Source organism: Rhineura floridana, chromosome 5, assembly GCF_030035675.1.
Source record: "Rhineura floridana isolate rRhiFlo1 chromosome 5, rRhiFlo1.hap2, whole genome shotgun sequence".
In the NCBI taxonomy this organism is placed as follows: domain Eukaryota; kingdom Metazoa; phylum Chordata; class Lepidosauria; order Squamata; family Rhineuridae; genus Rhineura; species Rhineura floridana.
Window position 1 is genome coordinate 51621166 of NC_084484.1, and position 18288 is coordinate 51639453.

The following is an 18288-nucleotide window of genomic DNA, read 5'->3' on the forward strand; positions in this document are numbered from 1 at the left end:
ATCTTAGTCCAGAATGGTCTAATATAAGGATGGGAAACCTGTGTGCCTCTCGATGTTGCTGGACTACAGCTTGCATCACCCCTGGCAATTGGCCATGCTGGATGTGGCTGATAGGAGTTGGGAGTCGTAACAGCATTTGGCAGATCACAGGTTCCCCACCACTGAATTAATATTTCATGGCCTCCATTAGCATAAGAATATTGCCCGTTCCTGACTTTTAAGCTGCTGATTAAATGGTTTATAAAAGGGCATTTCTCCTATTACAGCATGAATTTGTTTCCATAATAAAATGAACTGTTCTATTTTACTTACAGTGTGTCTGATATTGTCCTCCCCCCCTCCCCTTTTAGGCTTCTAGCTCAATTAGATGAAACAGAGACAGCCTTTGATGATTTTTGGTCTAAACATCAACAGAAGCTTGAACAGTGCTTACAACTTAGACATTTTGAAATGGATTTCAAAGAGGTGATGACTTTTTAATATATATGATTTTTAATATATATGAATTAGCCTCAACACAATTCAAAGTCGACACTCGGTAATACTTAGTGTGTTGTACTACTTTCCTGTTGTCTTGCTATCTCCTCTCCCATTCACTTCAAATTCATTTTGCCTTATGTAGTGCTGTGGGAAAAGATGTATCTGACTATTTATAAATGTTCATAAGCCACCCTTCATCATCATAATCTCGGGATGGGGTTCAGTAAAATTAAATTTAAAGCACAAAAATTTCAGTGCAGTAACTAAGAGAGCTGATGAAGCAATATCTACAATAAATAATATGTATAGTAATAAGTTTGTTACCATCCATAAATTATGTCATGCATCATCTAAATATTGTTGACTTATGCAGCTTCACAGTTTTGACTTAGCAGAATTTCTTCTCAAAATTTCAAATGGACATTCTGTAATTTAAAAATATTTAAAACAAGAGAGCCACAATGAACAGCTTCTTCAAGAGACATTCTTTATAGATCCATATAGATATACAAATTTCCATGATTAGAACTCTCAGTGACTGAGATGATTGGCAGCTTTGTTTTGTTGTTGTGATTAACAAGGGAGGATCTTGTTATTTGATTGATGATGCATGAAAGGGGTAAAATTTGTTCTCTAAACTGTAGTATTCTGTACTTTCATTTATATGTAGCTATCTCTCATTTCAGGTCAAAGCAGCTCTTGATAGTGTATCTGAGAAGTTGTCTCGTTTCACAGAAGTGGGAAATAGCTGTTCACATGTGGAGCTCATTCTGAAAGATCTTACCAACTTCGAAGAAAAATCACATGTAAACATCTAATGTTTCTCCATATGCCATATTTTTCAATAAGCTGCTTTTATAAAGGGATAATGTTACAATGTGTCTTATCAATTATCAATAACTTTCTTAGGAAGTTTTGGAAAAGGCCAGAATGCTGATTTCTAAAGGTGACCAATTTATACAAAACAACCATTATGCTATGGACTCCATTCTTCCAAAGTGCAATGAACTCCAACATCACTGTGACTCTATTACTGCTGAAATGAATAAACTAAGGACTGTCCTGAACCAGTCGTATGAATTACATAGCCAACTCGAGAAGGTAAATCTAGCCTTACTGTTTCTCTTCCGATTGGCTGATAAAAGTTGTGAATATGTGAGGAACCTTCCTGGAGCAGTCAATGTTGATTACGGTCCCTGCAAGAATGAGCCCAAACGTCTAACCAAACAGTGAGGCAACATCATTTGTTGGAGTGACAGGTCATAGGAATGTAGGAAGATGCCTTATACTGAGTCAAACCTTTGGTTCATGTAGCGCAGTATTGTGTAAACCATTGGTCTTCATATGGTGGATCAGAACCCACAACAGGGTTGCAGGCTAACCTTACCTGGGTTTGCAAGAGCAGTACTGCCACTATACAAATATATGGTTAAAAAATATCTCAGATCTGAAAAGGTTGAAGACTACTTGTCTACACTGACCTGCAGCAGCTCTCTAGGGTTTCAGGCAGGAATCTTTCACAGCCCTATCAAGAAATGTCAGAGATTGAACCTGGGAATGCAAAGCTGTAGCACTGAGCTATGGCCCTTGCATAGAAGTCAAGGTTACTTCTCAGAAAACAGTCCAGAGGGATAAGCTAGGTGGAAGGAAAAGAGCAGATAGCAAGACTAATAGGCTTTCCTGGTCAGTTGAGCAGGAAAATGCTTGCCGGGGAAGCTCAGCAGGAACAGGAGGGGACACAACAAGTTTGTGAGCTACACATGGAAGTGCTTTGTTACACTGCCAAAGTCTGCTGACAGGAAGGAGAAGTTGTCTAGGAACAGAACAAATTAGGGGAAGGGATGGGACAAGGCAAAAAGCCCTTATGTAGCACCCAAAGAGGCAGCCTTTCCTTGGAGATTCTCTTCCAAGAGTTCCTTTCACTCTTTCAGAATTTCTCCTTTTTGAATTTCTCCTTCCCTTCCAATTGTCACTTTTTTTGCAGCCAGAATTCCATTTTCTTTATCTTCCCTCCACTTTAGTATTAGTATTTAGAACTTTGCTTGCTAGGGAAGCAAGAAGCACGAGCAGCCTGAAATAAGTGATTAAAGGAGGACCTTTTGTTCTCAGATCCCATTATTACCAAGAGATAATCCATTTTAGAGTCTATAGATGCAATTTAATTCATATGGATTTTCAGTTCAAGGATATTTACTGATGTGTCTTCTCCCTGCCTCCTTTGTATATTTGTAGTCCATGAAGTGGTGTGATGAAGGAATTTACCTGCTAGCGTCACAGCCTGTGGACAAATGCCAGTCCCAGGATGGAGCAGAATCAGCTTTACAGGAGATTGAGAGATTTTTGGATACTGGCGGAGACAATAAGCTCACAGAACTGAATTACTTGTGCAAAGCATATGAAGCCATCCTTAGTGAGGAATTAATGGTAATCTTGATACCAGGATTTCATAATGAATGACTTAATCCATTTTTATACTAATACAGCTTCACTCTCCACCCAAGCATATTTGTTGAAAGACCATCCATGCCCTAACCCTACCATGAAGCATAGCTACCCCCTGAGTCTGTTCCTAAATTAAAGGTGTGATGTTAAAATCTTTCTGCAAAGATGTCAAGGTACCTACCAAGACATGGGTAAACACTGGAGCTAGAATATTGTGGATCCTCACTCACAAACATACTTGTTTGGTTCCAGATCTCTGTGTGAGCAGAAGCATATCCAGTCACACATGGGGTGGTCACTCACTGGTTGTTTTTTCCTGTCCACGACTACAGGTTCTCCTCCTGCAAAAAGCTTTCTCTGAGGACACTCCTGACCAGCATGTGGGATTATAGCCATGGGGAATATCAGCAGTATCTCTCTGTATATATAAGTGGGATAGGGGCAGACTAGATACAAGCCAAATGAGTACATTGCAAGATGATGTGTTAAGGCAAGAATCAGGCACATAATTTTTTAGAGTGCTTTAGGAACTAGACTACAGAATCTGAATTCAGAAGCTTAGGATAGTGTCCTAAGAAACTTACCCTATGCAATGGGTGAAAATATTACTCATTTTTAAAGCAGAACATGTTCTTTGAGATTCCTTTTTTTATTCAAATAAAATGATAGAAAACTAGTGCGCTATGAACTGAATTGTGTGCTGATTTGTATGCATAGATAGGCAGTTCAATTTTTTAAAAATAAACATAACAGACGTGTTTAAAAATGATTATGGAATTTTGGCTTCTACTGCAGGAGCATATACAAAAAGTTTTTCAGAAACAGGAAAGCATGGAAGAAATGTTTCAAAAGAGGCGAGTTAGTCTGAAAAAACTGGCAGCTAAGCAGACGCGTCCAGTTCAGCCAGTTGCCCCTAGACCAGAGATCTCTCTAAAATCACCTTGTTCTTCTCCAGGTAAGCAATTGGGTTGCTCTGACCTGTTGAAAGAAAAGAAGAGCTTACAGGTATGGTTGACTTGGTCGGGTTTCAATGGTTGCATTTTATTTTATATACAAGGCCTTCAAAGAGACTCTGAAGATTCATCCAGACCTGACAGTCACATGGTCCAGAGAATGAACTTCAGAAGAATCAAGGTGTGTGTGCGTGCATACAAATTCCCACTACCACCAGATGTGCAGAAAGATTATGCAAGCCCACAATTTTCCCAGCACAGTGCAAGCCCCATCTTACTTGATTCACTCAGGCCTTGCAATAGATTTCATACGTGCTCCATGCAAAGTAATCCCAGATGAGAATGTCAACGTGTTTGACCAGGTGTTGCCACTTCTGTATACCCATTAGAGCTTTTCCCCCCAGTGTTTCTCAGGGACAGACTGGATGTGGTGGCAGAAGATATGTCTCATTGAATGTGAGTCTGCCCAGTCTCATACATAGGAGACTGCTTTTCTCTCTGCCTGGCTCACTTCTGTATACTGGAACTTAACTAAGGGAAACTTTGCATTTGGGGACAGACTAAAAAGTGGTAATCTATCAGCAGGGAGTAAATCCAGCATCCTGTCCTGCTTCTTTTTTTATTATATAAATTGCCGCCCCCCACACAACAGGAGGTACAGTATTAAACTGGTTCCGTTCCTTTCTCTCCGATAGACACCAGCAGGTGGCATTGGGAGATGAGGTTTCAGACCCTTGGCCCCTCAAATGTGGTGTGCCACAGGGCTCTATCCTCTCTCCCATGCTATTTAACATTTATGTAAAACCGCTGGGAGCTATCATCAGGAGGTTTGGGCTGCAGTGCCACCAATATGCGGATGACACTCAGCTCTACCTCTCATTCAAGTCCTCACCAGAGTTGGCTGTGGAGACCATGTCCAAGTGCCTGGAATCCGTGAGTGGATGGATGGGAAGAAACAGGCTAAAGCTGAATCCTGATAAAACGGAAGTACTGCTCGTGGGAGACAAAGGAGGGTTGGGAAATACTGACCTGGTGTTTAATGGGGTAAAACTGCCCCTGAAGGACCAGGTCCGCAGCCTCGGGGTGATCCTTGATTCCGGGCTGTCCATGGAGGCCCAGGTTTCATCGGTATGCCGGGCAGCTTGGGGTCAATTGCGTCTCATCCGAAGGCTGCAACCCTATCTTCCTGTCCACCAGCTCCCACTCGTAGTACATGCTCTGGTCACCTCTCGTTTAGACTACTGCAATGTGCTCTACGTGGGGTTACCCTTGAAAACAGTCCGGAAATTACAACTGGTACAAAGCACGGCGGCTCGTTTAATTACGAATAGCCGCCGTTATGATCATATTACCCCAGTGTTATACAATCTCCACTGGCTTCCAGTTATTTTCCGGGCTCAATTCAAGGTGTTGGTATTAACCTTTAAACTATACGGTTTCGGCCCAGTATACCTGAAGGAGCGCCTCCACCGTCATAAAGTGTGCCGCCCTACAAGATCTGCCACTCAGGGCCTTCTCTCGGTTCCGCCGACTAAAGTGGCTAGGTTGGTGAGGACTCGAGAGAGGGCTTTTTCTGTGGCAGCCCCCACGCTTTGGAACTCCCTCCCAATGGATCTTCGACATGCCCCTTCCCTAGATATATTTCGCCGGGGCCTGAAAACTTGGCTGTTCCATCAGGCCTTTATGACCTTTGAGACTTCCAAGGTGAACTAGTCCTAGAACTGTAAAAACAATCTACTAAATACTGTAATTTTTGTATTATACTGTACTGGCTATATTGTTTATTGTATTTTATTATGTTTTATTGTAAGCCGCCTAGAGTGGCCATTGGCTAGATAGGCGGCCTATAAATTAAAGTTGTTTATTATTATTATTATTATAAATAATTAAGTCTGCCAACATGTAGACTGGCCCACCATAAGCACATAAAGCTACCTTTTTACAGAGTCAGATCATTGGTCCATCATAGCAAGTTGTCTTTCTGGGTGAAATGCTTCCATTGTTGTACCACAGCCAGCTGTGCTTGGCACTTACTGTGGCCTTGATGTGACTGGGGAAAGTTTTTGAAAAGTGGGTATAGGTGCTAGTGATATCACATAGCCTGCCCATGGGTCTGTGATGTGTATGTGTATGGTCTCTGTTCAAAGACCTAAAGGGGCTGGATCATGGCTCTAAGGTCCTACCTCACAGGTGACAATAGATCATGGTTTAATGTTGAAGAATTGGCAACTAGTAATGCTAGGAACTTCTAAACATGTTTTATTGACTGATTTTCTAAAGGATTGAAACTCCAGCTGTGTTTTCATTCCAAATCAATTATTGTTTTCCCTGTCATTTGCTTTGTTCTTTATTTAAATTATGTATATACCACCTTGTATGAGAATATCTCAAATTATTTTACAATAAAAATCAATTATAAAATACAATAACTTGAGATGAATTCACAACACTTACCCCACTTTAAAATGCCTTTTAGAGTTGATTTGTTGTTGTTTTGTGAATGAAAAGCCAACTGTATTTTATATAGTATTATGCTGCAGCCAGTTAAACTGCTCCTCCATTCCAAAGTGTCCTCCAGAAGGGTGGTTTGCAGAGAAGTAAGATTGGAGATGCTTCCCCTGCTTCCCACTTTCTATCGGAAATTCCACCCTCCTCCCGCTATTGTGTTGTATTTTAACCCCCAGTAGAATTTCAGGACCGTGTTTACCTTTCAGTTTGGAATGCCACATGAGGGGTGGAATATAATGGGCAAGTGATAGGCAGGGGCAGGATAGAAAGAGCTAAACATACACACATACATAGATATATATATATAAACACACATATACACTCCATGGCTTCTCTGTTGCATATCTCCCCTCCCCAGAGGTACTTTGGAGAGGAGATAAGATCATCAGGTTAATGTAACATGACTGCAGTGCCACTTCCCTTTTGGCTGAGAAAGTAAGTTTGTTGCTTTATCTGTGATGCTGTTGACTTTTTAAAAAAACTATTTTCAGAATGAAATAAGTGAAATCCATCAAAACAGAGGTGGATCTGTGATGGACGATGAAGAAAATCTAGCTGTATTACGGAAGTAAGTATAATTTTACATACCAAAGCAGATTTTATGGTACAGCTACCATGTTAGAGGCTTCTAGAAGAATTACATTCAGGACTTCTAAGTAACTAACCTGGGATTCGGTTGATTTGGTTTGGCAATTTTTCCTGTGTGATGGGACATTAACATTCTGAAAGTGCATTATTTGGTCTCAGTGATACTAAGTTTCTAAAATATCTCTAAATTCTTTCATTTCTGGGGAATTTCGTGTAACTCCTTTGTAGTTGCCAGTCTATATCAGAGACCTACCCATGATCTCCAGTGTCAAATAATCTAAGAATTGCATGAAGATTTTGACATTCAAGTGACCACTTCTTGCTTAATGTATATCCTATGTTCACAGACATGTAATGAATGAACTTCTTGAAACTGAACGAGCTTATGTGGAAGAACTTCTTTGTGTTCTTGAGGTAGGTATATGAGGCCGATAAAAGTACCACATTTATTTATTTATTTATTAAATTTCTATACCGCCCCATAGTCGAAGCTCTCTGGGCGGTTCACAACAAACAAGACATCAAAATACAATTAAAACCACTTATAGAACAATTTAAACACACTAAAAGACAAATATACTAGTATACTAAAATGCTAAAAATAAGTTGAGATGTTAAAATGTTAAAAATTAAAATTATTAAAATTATTAAACATTTAAATACATCCCTTGATTAAGCTTGCCCTGCAATGCCCAATCCAAAACATGTCTGCGTACCAAATGATGTTATGACTGAGCTAATGTGTGTGGTGTTTGCAGGCTTTTTGCAACAAAAAGGTTACCTTTCAGGACACAGTTTTCTATAAAAGAGCTATGATCCCCAAGAAAGAATTCCCTTTTATTGTGAAATTGGGGGCAAAGCACTTGCAAGAACAGGGATCTCATTCACATTTAGCTCTGCAAATTGCTGGGTGCTGTCATCCTTAAGTGGCTTCTGAGCCCCTTAAGGAGAAATTATCTGCAGCCTCAGTTTGACTCACCTTGGTTGATGGTTAAAATGTTGTTGCACTCTGATACTCTGTTACTTTATATTACTTTTTACTAATGGTGGTACAACTGAAAACAGCCTCCTGATGAAGACCAGTTCCTCCTTCCTGCCATAATATTTGGAAATACTTCCCATATAGATTGAGATCATCACATTTTGCATATCCATATTCCTGGGGTGGAGGGTGTGAAGACATAATGCCTTGGCTTATGTACCCACAAATATTGTGACATGGAGGGCAGAATGAGATGCAGGCCTGGCACCAGCGGGACGACAGGTTGGGCACTGGCCAAGGGCACCTTGCACTGGGGGGCTGGCTGGGTGTAGCTCCCACTCCGCAATCCACGCTACCATTGGATCACAGAGTGTGCACCCTGTGACCCAATGCTGGTGTGGATTGTGGAGTGAGAGCTACCCTTCCAGGCAACACACACACCCTGCTGGCATGGGCTGGCTGCACAGCTTGGGTGATGGCAGGCATGTACATACAATGTGCTAATCCTCTGATGCAGCCAGACCTGTTTAATCCCCCAGTAGCAGCAGTAGTGCTGCCATGTCACCACCACCATTGCCTTTGAGGGCCCCTACAGTCTGGTGCCAGTCCTGATTAGATGCCATTTTCAGCAGTGTGTCTCATGAAATAAATGTGTTCCGTTCCTGACTTAACTTCTCCTGGATAAGAGTTCTGCCATTTCTGTGTTATTTCACATTCTAAGCCAGGTTCTTTATATACACCAGCTGAAAGGAAGATATTGTCTAGCTGTGCCTAATGGAGAACTTGAGTACTTGAAGTGCAGATTAAAACAACTTTGTGCGTCTTTCCTGCTCTGTGGAAATGCTAAAGAATAGGCTTTGGCTTTGTTGCCTACAGCAGATGTCATAAACAGGAACTCCTGCCAGGAAGGAAGGAGAACAATTGGCTTGAAAGGTCATGATATCAGGTTCCATAGTCATTGTGGTCAGCTCTGGATCCAAAACATTGGAATTAATCAGTTGCATGAATGGCTATAAATAGTTATGAATTTACCTGCAGATAAATAATTAAGAATTTTTTTAGAAACTTCCTTTTAACTAGAATATTCTCCAAAACTAACTGTTGATAGACTCTGGATGTGTTTATGCAGAACAGGGCTTGAATTAAAAGGGACAACTGCAGTACTGGGCATTGAACAGTCCCCCCCCCCAGTGATGTTGAAATATTGCTGTGTGTTTATCAGCTTTGAGCAGGCTGGAGTTGCAGAAGGAACAGAGATGTTGGAACTAATTGCAAGCCATTAATCTGTTTTCCTTTTGTATTGCAGGGCTATGCTGCAGAAATGGACAACCCCTTTATGGCACATCTCATTTTACCAGGGCTACAAAATAAGAAAGATGTTTTGTTTGGAAATATGGAAGAAATCTATCACTTTCACAACAGGTTAAGTTTTTTGGCCCATGCACACAAATTCTATCAGTAGTAGCAGGGCATATGAATGAAGGAAACACTTTAGAATATTGTCTTCGTTCATACAAAACTAATCATAACCCCAGGTTATTTCTTTCTCTTTATTAATTAGTTAATGAAACAACTTGCCTAGCAGAGCCACAGTAGTAATGCTTTCTGTGTAGCAGTAGTCTTAAAATGCCATAGGTGTTAGCCTTTTTTCACACTGGTTCTTTGTCAGAGTCCCATGGAAATTATAATTGGGTATGCAACCACCTACTCTTGTGCGCACACACACAAAAGGGTGCTGATTTTATGATGGGGCAGATGAATCTTCCCAGTGCAGCTTTCACTGAAAGCAATTGTCAGCCTTCAGTTCTTGGCAGTGTGAGGCCAGCCTTCTGTTCCCCATTCAGGTCCCTTATTGAGACGCCAAGCTGCTTGGCCATGAAAAACACTGGGGATGGCGGCAGCAGCTTAGAACGAAGGAGGCATGTTAGTGAGAGTGATGCAGAAAAATCATGTGACCCCTACTGTTTTTGTGTGGGTTGGAGTAGACAATGAGGGATAGTGGGTAGAAGGAAAGGGGGAGAGAGAAACTCCGAAAGCCCCATACATCACATCTGAAACTTTGAAGCCCTCCACTCTACCAGATGCTTGGAGTCTTTTTGCTGGAATCCTTGTGGCTCAGTGGGCCACCTTGTGCCAAAGTTGCAGGAACACACCTGTTAAAGGGACACTAACAACCCTGCAGCCTTAGAGTTCTTGTAGTGTCTTATGTTTGGTATGCTGTTAAGGAATAGACTTTGTAAATACTTTTAGTGGTTGTCCCAGTCCTTTTCTAGATTTCAGTGGCAAACCTGATTATGCCCTTGGCACAAGATACCGCTGAATTCTTTAACTGAAATAAACTGCAAAATCTTGTGCCAGCTTTATTCAAATGCAGATTTGCAGTGGTCCTTGGATAAGGAACTTTTTAAAATAAAGACTACTTCTTGGTGAAACATCTGTGAGGAAATAACATTTCCCATTTGAAAATACTGTTTTGGCTTCTTTCCAGTTGTTGTTCGTACTCTTTTCCCTGTTCATTTTAAACAACTGAACGGTATATTTGGGATACCTCTATATAACCCAAATAATATGCATGTAAGAACATAACTAGGGTTTTTTAAAAAAAAAATTAGAGTACAATTTTCCTAAGTGCTTACAGCACTTTACATATATAATTATTACCACCACTATCATCATCAATCTCAGTAAATTAGTAAGGTTATATTCCATATTGTGTACGGGAAATGCTAGTTATGGAAGAGTGTTTGGCTCAAATTACATCCCATAAATTCAGAGCTGAGCTGAGATTTAAGCCAAAGAATTCTGGTGCATTGTTTATACTTGTAAGCACTGACTATGATATATAGATGGGGGGGCATATATTTAGGTCGGGGTGGGGAATCTGTGTCTCTTCAGATGTTGTTGGATATCATCCCCAGCCAGTAAGGGCAGTGGTCATGGATGATGAGAGTTGTAGTCCAACAGCATCTGGAGGGCCACAGATTCCCCACCTCCGAAAAGAGCCTGAGGCTCGTGCACTCTCTTCTCTTCCTCCTGAATAGCTGAGAGGAAAAGTTTGGAAGCTTCCACTTCTGTTTAACTATGGATTGCAATTTCATCCAGACCAACAAAATTGGTCAATTTTAAATAAGCCGACTTCAAACAATAGTTAGTGAAGCTGACTAATTAATCATAACTATATTTGTTTAGACAGGCCATTGAAACTAGTATTTTTGATGTTTTTATTGGTTTTATTGTAATACTACATTTTTATGTTTACCACCTTGCTGTATTTTTATAACAGTTATAAATAAATAACTATGGTTAGTTTAAACAACAGATGACACAGCTAGCAGTAGTTAATCAAAAGGAGAAGTGAAAGTTTCCAAGCTCCTCCTTCCAGTCACAGGAGGAGGGGGACTGCACCAGACTCCTTGTTCCTGCTCATTCAAGTCATACTTAACTATAGTTAGCATGATATGTAAGTTTGGCTGATGTTGAAGTTGTTTTTTCAAAGGTTTCTTAGGAAGGGAGGGGGAACCCAAGGCTTGCTGCAGCTCATTCATGTTACACTAAACTATGGTTTAGCATGCTATACCAATGTAACCAAGGGTTCCTGGGGCATGTTCTTTATGTATATAAGTGCCAAATTTGTAAAAGAAGCAAGCAGTCATGATACATTGAACTTGTTTCTCTTTTACAGTCACATTTGTTTAGTGTCATAGAAGGACCCTAGAGCTCCCCACTTGAGATTTTTGAAAATACATGAAAGTGTAGAGTAGAAGAGCACATACTGCGTATGTTTGTGGGTTATTTTACCGTATTTTCACATCAATTAAAACTATTTTCTTTGTAGAATATTCTTGAGAGAACTAGAAAATTACATAGAATATCCAGAACTGGTAGGAAGATGTTTCCTTGAAAGGGTAAGTAATATAAAGAGAAGGGACATTGACAGATTAATTTGCATTCTGTAGGAGCATTTTTAATTGACAAAATTTTCTTCAGATGGGAACACATTAGTAGTAATTCAGAAATTAGAGTCTCAAGTTATTACATCTGTGTATTTATTTATTAATTACATTTATATAATGGGTAGCTCTTTTGGAGGAATTGGCCCTCATATATAACTTTCTGCTACATCTGATCAGACAATGATATTTATTGCATTATATAGAGAGGAAGTTTAGAATTCAGATTTCTACTAGCTCCTGAGAAATTATAGTAAGATCGGATCCATCCAATTATTATTGCTTTCCTGTATCTGTGACTAACATTGTGTAATACTGAGCCCAGTTCAAGGAGTTAGTACAAGCATACAAAGACCTAAACAGCTTGGGACCCAAGCACCTAAAAGAGTGCTTTTCCCAATATTAACCATCTCAGTCTTATGATTGGCGGCGATGGCACTGTTGACAGTGCTGCTTCTAGGTGCAGCCTGGATGGCGTTGACATGGGACAGAGCCTTATCAGTGGTGGTTCCCTGTTTGTGAAATGGCATCCCTAGTGGGGTTCATCTGCCCCCCCTTTATTAATTTTCAGGAGAAATTAAAAACATTCCTGTTTACCTAGGCATTTGTATCATTTATTTTTAATTGTATTATTTTAACACTGATGTTTTTGTCACCTTGGTCTCCTTGTGAGAGAAGACCAGGGTATGTAATAAATAAATAAAATAATACATGCTTTTTGGAGTTCCCATAGGGGAAGCATAGCAACAAAAACATGAATTAACAGGGGGGGAAATCTTTTGCAGTGATCCAGTTATCTCTGCAGTCCAGTCAGAATAGCCATGTGTGTCTTAACATCTTGTTAATAAGATTTTCATTGTGGATGTGACTGTTTTCTTCAAGTTCATAATTAAACAAAAACAGAGATTCTTGGATTAATAATTCTTTTCTCTCAAATTCAGATGGAAGATTTTCAGATTTATGAAAAATATTGTCACAATAAGCCTCGATCTGAAAGTCTGTGGAGACAGTTCTCAGACTCTGTATTCTTCCAGGTATCCTTTATGTTACTGAAAACACATTATTCATTAATTACTATCTCCCTCATTACATCTCATGGAAGTTGTTTTTAGTTCTTTATTCCTTTATATTTTTCATAGGAGTGTCAAAGAAAACTTGACCACAAGCTGAGTTTGGATTCCTATTTACTGAAACCAGTTCAAAGAATAACTAAATATCAACTATTGCTAAAGGTAGGAATAATCCTATTTTAGCCATATTCTTAGTAAATTTCTGAGTGGCTGTGACTTAAAGCAAATGCCCACTATGAATAACAGTTTGTCTAGTGACAACTCCATAGTTTATCATTTTGACAATGTTTGTAATTTGCAACACACTTTATAGTCTTCATTTGCAGTTGCCTTCAGCAACAAATAAGGACATACAAATAGTGCAGAAAAAAGATGGCGTTTCGACTAAAGTCTTCCAGCTCACCGTCTTCTACACTGTCTATAGCTCTGCCCTTCTCCTAATGTAACCATTTATTTTATGTTGCAGTATCCATTTATTTTATGATGTACAGTAGTAGCTGGTTGCTTCCAGAGAATTATGTTCCTCTTGAGATTCATGTGGTGTTATATGTACTTCTTTCACAGGAAATGTTAAAATACAGTAAAAACTGTGAAGGTGCTGAAGATCTCCAAGAGGCACTAACATCAATATTGGGAATTCTTAAAGCAGTTAATGATTCCATGCACCAGATTGCAATCACTGGCTATGATGTAAGTGGTAGTATTTAAAATTTCACACTTTAGAGATACATAAAGAAAACAAAATGGAAGCAGTATTACCAATATTTTCTGCAACAGTTGTATTTTTTCATTTATCTAAAGTTATGGTTATATATATCACATAATCTGATTATTGTACGTAACTACTGAAAGGATGCAGAAAGGAAAAACCTGTTCTCAAAAATGCCATTCTACAGGATTTATTACCCCTTAATGAATTTCAGAAGGCAGATTCCTTTTTTAGAAGTAATCTTAAACTTACAAATTCTGTAGAATAGCTGGAGCAGCTTGAAGAAATAGTTCTATCCTGTCTGGCACCTTCCTCACTGTGCCATATAGGCAGCAATGTTTGTGCAAGCGATTTCATCTGTTCTCCAGAATTTTTTTAAATCTTAAATTCAGTTCACATTCCTGCAGCAGTTTGTGATTTTAAAAAAAAGCAAATCCTCATGAAAAATGTTGAGCATTTTAGTGCAAATTTCTCCTGACACATTTTTGTATGCAGTTTTGACTAACATTAACATTTTTGCAAGCAATTTCTCCCAATATAAAGCACTTTTGTAAGTTAGTTTCACTAATATAATCATTTTATACATAATGCATGTATGCTTCCCCCTAAAATATGCATGTTTGTCAAATTGTTTGGTTGGAGAACTGCATTGCAAAATTTGGATAAATATGACTTTTATTTATTAGATTTATGTCCTGCCCTTCCTCCCAGTAGGAGCCCTTTTGAAGGATGCCTGTGTTTCAGTTCTCATATTGTTTCAGATAATCCAAAATTGATACATTTGGTTTTAAATGCAAACCGAAGTGAATTTCTCCGCCATCCCTGGTTTTTCTTGCATTCTTTCTGGTTTCTGTACCCTCCTGTTTTTCTTGTGAAGAACTCCTAACATTTTTTAAAAATATGGAACAAGTTTTACTTTTCAGATGATAGCTCTCTTCCTCATCCTTTACAAGAAAGCATGGGGCTGGTCTATACGTTCAGCATATAGTTTTAATGTCAACAGTTAAGTAAGATAAGAATCAGGTGGTACCAAGTTTAAATATTTTGTAACTGGAATAGTCACATATTCTTTCTGTGTTCACTCCATCTTTCCTTTCCTTTGTTTCTCCCATATCAGACTTTAGATGGTAAGCTTCTTGAGGCAGAGACTTGCCCTTTTGTATTCTGTTAAGCACTGTGAACTTGCTGTTGCTACATAAACATAAATAATTAAGGTGATAGAATAGGTTGTGCCACTTTAAGACACTAGGATGTAGATCACATTTTTGAATTCTACCCTTTGTAGAAAAAGCTCTCTACAAGTACAAAACTAGTAGAGCAGGGAAGAAGGCCAGACTAAAGCCTTTCTGAGATCCTTCCTGATTTCTTCAGCTAAGGTGCTGTGCACTGGTCCAGGCGAAAGAACTGTAGAAGCAAAATTCTACCTCCTTTACAGGAGAAGAATGCACGCATAGTGTTGCTCTGCTACCGGTCTTTATTTCTTTCAAGGCCAGACTGAAGAAGAGTGAAAAAGAACATCCAAATATTATTGACAGTGTAAAGAGTCTGCTGTTTTGTTTCGCTTTGTTTAAGGGAAATCTGAATGAACTCGGCAAGCTTCTAATGCAAGGCTCTTTCAGTGTATGGACTGATCATAAAAAGGGGCACTCAAAAGTGAAGGACCTGGCACGGTTCAAGCCAATGCAAAGGCATCTCTTCCTCCATGAAAAGGCAATATTATTCTGTAAAAAGAGAGAAGAAAATGGAGAAGGCTATGAAAAAGCACCTTCATACAGCTATAAGCATTCCTTAAATGTAAGATATTTTAACCTTTTTAATAAACAGTAGAATAAAACTAGTAACATTTTGGCTGCAGCAATTAACATATGTGGGTGTGGGTGCACATGCATGCCCACATACCTATGCATAGACACACATACAATGTTTAGTTATTGACAGTCTCCTTTTCCTTGGAACAGTGAGCTGACAAACTGCAGTTAACCAGAAGTAGAAATTTCCAAACTATTGCTTCTGGCTGCATGATTCACTAAAACATAGTTTGTGATATCCAACTGCAACCATAACCTTCTTATTTCATTTCCCTGATCACTTTTATTTGGGTCTAACTGACACTAATAGCCTAGGAGAACTCGGATTTAACACAAAACAGTGCCCTTTTGTTCACCTTTTTATACACACAAAACCATCATATTTTTGTTCCCTTTTGGAACAAAACCGCAAGACCATATGAACAGAGAATGAAAAAAAAGTTTTAACCAAAACAATCTGAGCTTTTTGTTTTGTTGTTGTTGTTTTTGCTGCCTGCACATGGTATTGATGGAAATAGGATGTGAAGCTGAATGTCAATTTACATGCTTTTCATTTTCTAGATGACTGCAGTTGGAATAACAGAGAATGTTAAAGGTGATGCCAAAAAGTTTGAAATCTGGTATAATGCAAGAGAAGAAGTTTACATAATACAGGTAAACAATCTTTTTTTTAAAAAATGCTGCTTTTTCAAGGTAGTTTATGCAATTGTAGATGCTTGTTCCTGACATTAGGGGAGAGACAGAGAGACTGTACAAGAAATACTGGTGTGTTGGTTGAGAGAGGGTGACACATTGCTCTCTCAAGATCTATGGTACTGAGAACATCTTTGATCTTTTTTTTATTTAACAAGCCATTGAAGCAGTGTATAGTTGTATAGTATCTTGAAATTTATTCCACAATACCACAAACAGGGCCCACTTGTTCATAAATCCATCAGTATTTTGCCTAATACAGTTGTTTGCAAAGCATATTTCCCTAAAATTTTCTCGAATGTAATGCATTTTGTATTTTATTCTCACGTATATGCACTTTATACACATTTTTCCTTACTATATACATTTTTCTACACTTTACTTGGCTGGAGAACTGCATTTCAAGATTTGAAGTAGTGTGAATTTTAAAGGATGGCTGTGTTTTGGTTCACATAGTGTTTCAGAAAGTGCAAATGAGGTAGATTCACCTTTAAATGAGAATTGAATCAAAATTCTCCCATGTCCTTCCTTGCAATCCAGATCTTGGTCATATTCAAAAGGTTAATTTGTCAGTGCTAAATCAGTTTCTGGCACTACAATTTTTAAATAACCTTAGGATTCACTGGTAATGAATATCTTGTACTTTTTTTGATTATTTCAGTAGTCATTCTCAAAACTTTGGTTAAAAACTGGGCATATGCATACAATACAGAGGAAGTTGAAAAGTAAGGGGTTAGCCTTATGGGTCTAAGCACTTCTGTGAAACTAATATAAATAATAATATGAAGTAGTAGTAGTAGTAGTAGTCCTATTAAATTACATGTGCATGTTCTCATTCTATAAACACGTTCCAACAATAAAGTTAAAATTTAGCTATCTTCTGGAACAATAAATGTTGTGGCAGTAACAAAACACAATCCCCTTTTCATTCCACCCAAAAATAAATCCTTCTCTTTTGAGATGGAGATGGTTGGTTCTGTCCGTCTCCTTTTGGGATGGCTTAATTTGTGGCTAATAGTTGACTGAATATCTACTTTATCCTTTTTAACATAGGCTTCAACCCCTGAAGTCAAAGCCACCTGGGTAAATGAAATTAGGAAAGTATTGACCAGTCAATTACAGGCATGCAGACGTAAGTCTTTTCTTTCTCCTTAATATCTATGAATGGCGCCCATCAATTTGATGGCTGCACTTACTTTCTGCAACAGACATGAATACTTTCCATTGCATTTTGTGAGAGATATTAAAGAAGCTGCAGTCAGGGACACTGCTGAGGTAGGAGCAAAGCAAGATCCACCATATTCCCTTTCAGGATCCATGGTTGATGTCTGGTATATTTATGTTCTGTAGGACATGAAGGTCGTATTGGGAATTCCAGAGACATGCTAATGAATTAGGATGTTTAGGTAAAACGCCAGGTATATTAGGCTGTGTCTGAACTTCTTATATCCTGGGTGCTTTTAATGCACAGTGCATTGTCTTACATTGTCTACTTTGTTATATGCTTAAAGCACATTCCAGTACTCAAGATTATGTGCATTCCTCAAGATATGTTGGTGGGATTTGCTTTAACTGTTACTTTTCTCAGATTGGCAACTGTAAGAACACAGTCTTGTTCTGTCCTGTTACACATTTGTATTGTACCGTACAGAAGCAAAAAGTACAGATCAGACAAATGAAGAAACAAGGGTGAAATTACTCTCACAGCTGAAGTCAGAATCAAAGTCCCATAGGTAGTTAATGTGAATCTGTTCAAGGTCAGTTTGGTGTAGTGCAGGGGTTCCCAAACTGTGGTCTGTGATCTTCATTCAAGTGGTCCATGGTGTGTTCACGTTAAGCATTCATATTGATTTCTAATTGCATTTTTATTGCTTTTTTTCTTATTTTGTTGTGTTACAGTTTGAGTTCTATGGAATGCACATTGTAATACAATAAAATACAAGATTTGAAATAAGCATAAGAATACAATTTAAAATCATGCAGCATCTAGCATAGCACATTAGAATTGCCACAACAGGCGGAAATATGTTTAAGTGGTCTACTAAGATCCTCAGCAGTTTTCAAGTGGTGCGTGGGGAATCACAGCTGCAGTGTATTTGAAGCCA

At 38.8% G+C, this 18288-nt stretch overlaps 1 protein-coding gene across 9 annotated transcripts in view; it reads left to right on the plus strand.

The window, feature by feature from the left end:
* MCF2L (MCF.2 cell line derived transforming sequence like) overlaps positions 1-18288 on the plus strand; it is a 160631-nt gene that overhangs the window by 123289 nt on the left and 19054 nt on the right. For all 9 annotated transcript variants that reach the window (XM_061626670.1, XM_061626674.1, XM_061626671.1 and 6 more), the window contains 16 exons: positions 351-465; positions 1167-1286; positions 1390-1581; positions 2713-2904; positions 3718-3877; positions 3980-4056; positions 6875-6951; positions 7319-7385; positions 9260-9375; positions 11789-11858; positions 12845-12937; positions 13043-13135; positions 13538-13663; positions 15255-15476; positions 16052-16144; positions 17237-17315. In XM_061626670.1, the coding sequence (XP_061482654.1) occupies positions 351-465; positions 1167-1286; positions 1390-1581; positions 2713-2904; positions 3718-3877; positions 3980-4056; positions 6875-6951; positions 7319-7385; positions 9260-9375; positions 11789-11858; positions 12845-12937; positions 13043-13135; positions 13538-13663; positions 15255-15476; positions 16052-16144; positions 17237-17315 (1892 nt within the window). The remainder of the gene's footprint in view (positions 1-350; positions 466-1166; positions 1287-1389; positions 1582-2712; positions 2905-3717; positions 3878-3979; positions 4057-6874; positions 6952-7318; positions 7386-9259; positions 9376-11788; positions 11859-12844; positions 12938-13042; positions 13136-13537; positions 13664-15254; positions 15477-16051; positions 16145-17236; positions 17316-18288) is intronic.